Source organism: Sesamum indicum, linkage group LG7, assembly GCF_000512975.1.
Source record: "Sesamum indicum cultivar Zhongzhi No. 13 linkage group LG7, S_indicum_v1.0, whole genome shotgun sequence".
NCBI lineage: Eukaryota > Viridiplantae > Streptophyta > Magnoliopsida > Lamiales > Pedaliaceae > Sesamum > Sesamum indicum.
The window spans coordinates 2,570,006-2,572,513 of NC_026151.1; the positions used below are offsets into that span (position 1 = coordinate 2,570,006).

The 2,508-nt window shown below is 40.2% G+C and overlaps 1 protein-coding gene across 2 annotated transcripts; it reads right to left on the reverse strand.

The window, feature by feature from the left end:
- Window positions 263-2,082, reverse strand: LOC105165990 (E3 ubiquitin-protein ligase BOI-like). Of its 2 annotated transcripts, none has more exons than XM_011085156.2 (2): window positions 1,254-2,082; window positions 263-976 (listed from the first exon to the last, which is right to left on the reverse strand). In XM_011085156.2, the coding sequence occupies exons 1-2, from the start codon at window positions 1,554-1,556 to the stop codon at window positions 437-439; spliced, it is 843 nt and encodes a 280-aa protein (XP_011083458.1). In that variant the 5' UTR covers window positions 1,557-2,082; the 3' UTR covers window positions 263-436. The 2 variants fall into 2 exon arrangements, with proteins under 2 accessions (XP_011083458.1, XP_011083460.1); XM_011085158.2 differs by having other exon boundaries at window positions 263-973; window positions 1,254-2,077.

Consider the following 2,508-nt stretch of genomic DNA (forward strand, 5'->3'; position numbering starts at 1 on the left):
ACGATGCAGCAGTGGAGGCAGGCAGAGTAGCTGGAGGCTGGAGGTGGGCTGTTTCATTGTTCAAAGTCATTTTTCTGCTTTCAAATCTTTTACTGTCAGTCTCACAAAACCCACAGCAAGAAGAATCCCCTTTGATAAATCAAATCATCTATCGGCTTCTGCACTCTCTAATCTAAATCAGGAAAAGAATTCATAAACCCCTTTCAGTAAAAAAAAGCAAGATTCTTCAGTGTTCATTTCACACTTTGGGGTCAATGCTATTGCTATTGCTATTGCTAGTTACTACCCACAAAAGACACTTTGATGATGAACAAAGACCCATCAAAGGAAACTACATCATTAGCCAAAAAGAAAAAGAAAACATAAGCATCAATCAAGAACAAGTTTCCTTCCATTTCAAGTTTCTCTGATGGTCAGAACTTTGCTGGTTGGTTTCTTAGACCAAGAAAACCTCTATACTTGCTTCTTTTGCTGTTTCACAGACAGGACAGTGACCCAAAAGTGCTTCACAGGAGTTGCAACAGCAGAGGTGCCTGCAAGGGAAGAAAACAACACACATGGTTCGGGCTTGGCACGATTTACAAGCCATTTTCTTGCTCGGCTCTTCACTTTTTTTGTCTCCTGTGCTGCTGCTGCTGCCGCTGCCGGAGGAAGAATCGCAAAACGACATGTTATCATATTCTTGATGAGCTGCTGCATGTGGGAACAAATAGTCTTTCTCTTTGGCTTGATTCAGCCTGTTGTTGAGATCAGAGACAATGGCTTCTTTCTCTGTGGCCGCCTTCTCCCATGTTCTGGCTTCGGTTTCTGCCATTTTCAAGAAATCATGGAGCTCCCTTGTTTTGTTTCTTGCAATGGCTAGTTCTTGGTCTTTTTGCAGCATCAGAGTTTTGATGCTGGATTCGTATCTCTGCATTAGAGCTGCTTGCTGCCGCGTTCCTTCTTGCAGGATTGATCTCCTCAGTCTCTTATTCTGCTGAAAACCAGTAGTTATAAATCATGATTTCTTCTTAAAACCTTCAGACCAAAATATCAACAAATTGTAACCACCAAGAAAATCTCCCACCTGAATAACTCAAATCATCAACAAACAATAACTTCTTGGTTTTGAACACGAAAAGAATCGCACTATGTCCACATGCAAGCATGAATGCGAATATCTTGGAATCATGGGCAAATTACCATAGGCATGCATTCACATAACTTGATTTTTCATCAAGGAAAACAGCTCAATGGAAAAGTTCAATTTTTACCTCCAACTGAAGAAACCAATCAAGTTCCACCCTTTGTTTCTCAAGGTCAGAAGACAAAGACTGCAGAATCTCCACAGGCAGAGAGCCGAAGCAAGAAAACGAAGAAGAGGCCAGATTACCATAACAATCCACAAATGGATGAACATCCCTCCTCTGCTGATCAAGATGCTCAAGTTCTTGCAGACAAAAACCATCTTCAACCCCCAACACAGTGCCCATATGGGAATAATCCTGCATGCTGCAAATGGCAAATGGACCAAAACCCATGCTCTCGAAACACATATTTTCTGCCTGAACTGCCATAATACTAGACTAGTATTACGTTACAACCACCGCAAAACGCCAAGAAAACCCAAGAAAGAGGAGAACCAAACGCAACCCCTTCTCAGAGAGCCTTTTCTGAACATATGAGTGCTAAAAATGGTACACATTCATCAAAGAAAAAAGAAGAGGGAGTAGGTTAAAAGCTAGAAAAATTCATGTTCTGGTTACATCACAACAGACGCATGACATGAATCTCTCTCTTGAAAACTTTCTCTTAAATGGGCTTAGACTTTGGCGGACTTGTTACTTTGGGTGGTTGTTTATCTTAAAAGAGAGAAGCAAGAAAGGAACCTTTTTGCAGGGTAAAGAACCAGTTATATATACATATAGTGATGACTACCCAAAGGAGAAAAATATCAATTGCATTGGGTTCTTGACTGATGGGGAATTATCCATAACGTGATTAAGTAACAATAAATGAGAGAAAGAAATATTGGGAGAAAAGAAACTTTATTGGGATTCTCTCAGCCTTCTTTCGTCAATGACTCAAAAAGGGTTTGTATGTGAGAGGGAGATGGAAAAAGGAGGCATAATAACGTGGAAACGTACATATGCAGGTGCAGAAAGAAATAAAAGAGGGGAACGTACACATGCAGATTTTGTGACAGCACTCTTCAGTCCACATACATCGTGGGCAAAAGGGCAATGGAAAGAGCATGGGATGGCGTTTGTAAGATTTTGCTTCTTTTTAACAAGAACAAAAGAGGGTAAATTTTACTATCATTCACATAGTAAATTTCTGGGATTACTTCAATTATTCTCGAGGCATTATGCACGTGCGTGGAGGTTTAGAGATAAGCTATTTGCAATAAGAATATGGAATCCTTTTATTTCTGAAGAAATCAGTTATACATGAATATCATCATATCCAGAGATTATAACAGTTGGGATAGAAGAGACGGGCAAGCCATATAGTGCCTCCTAGACTAAA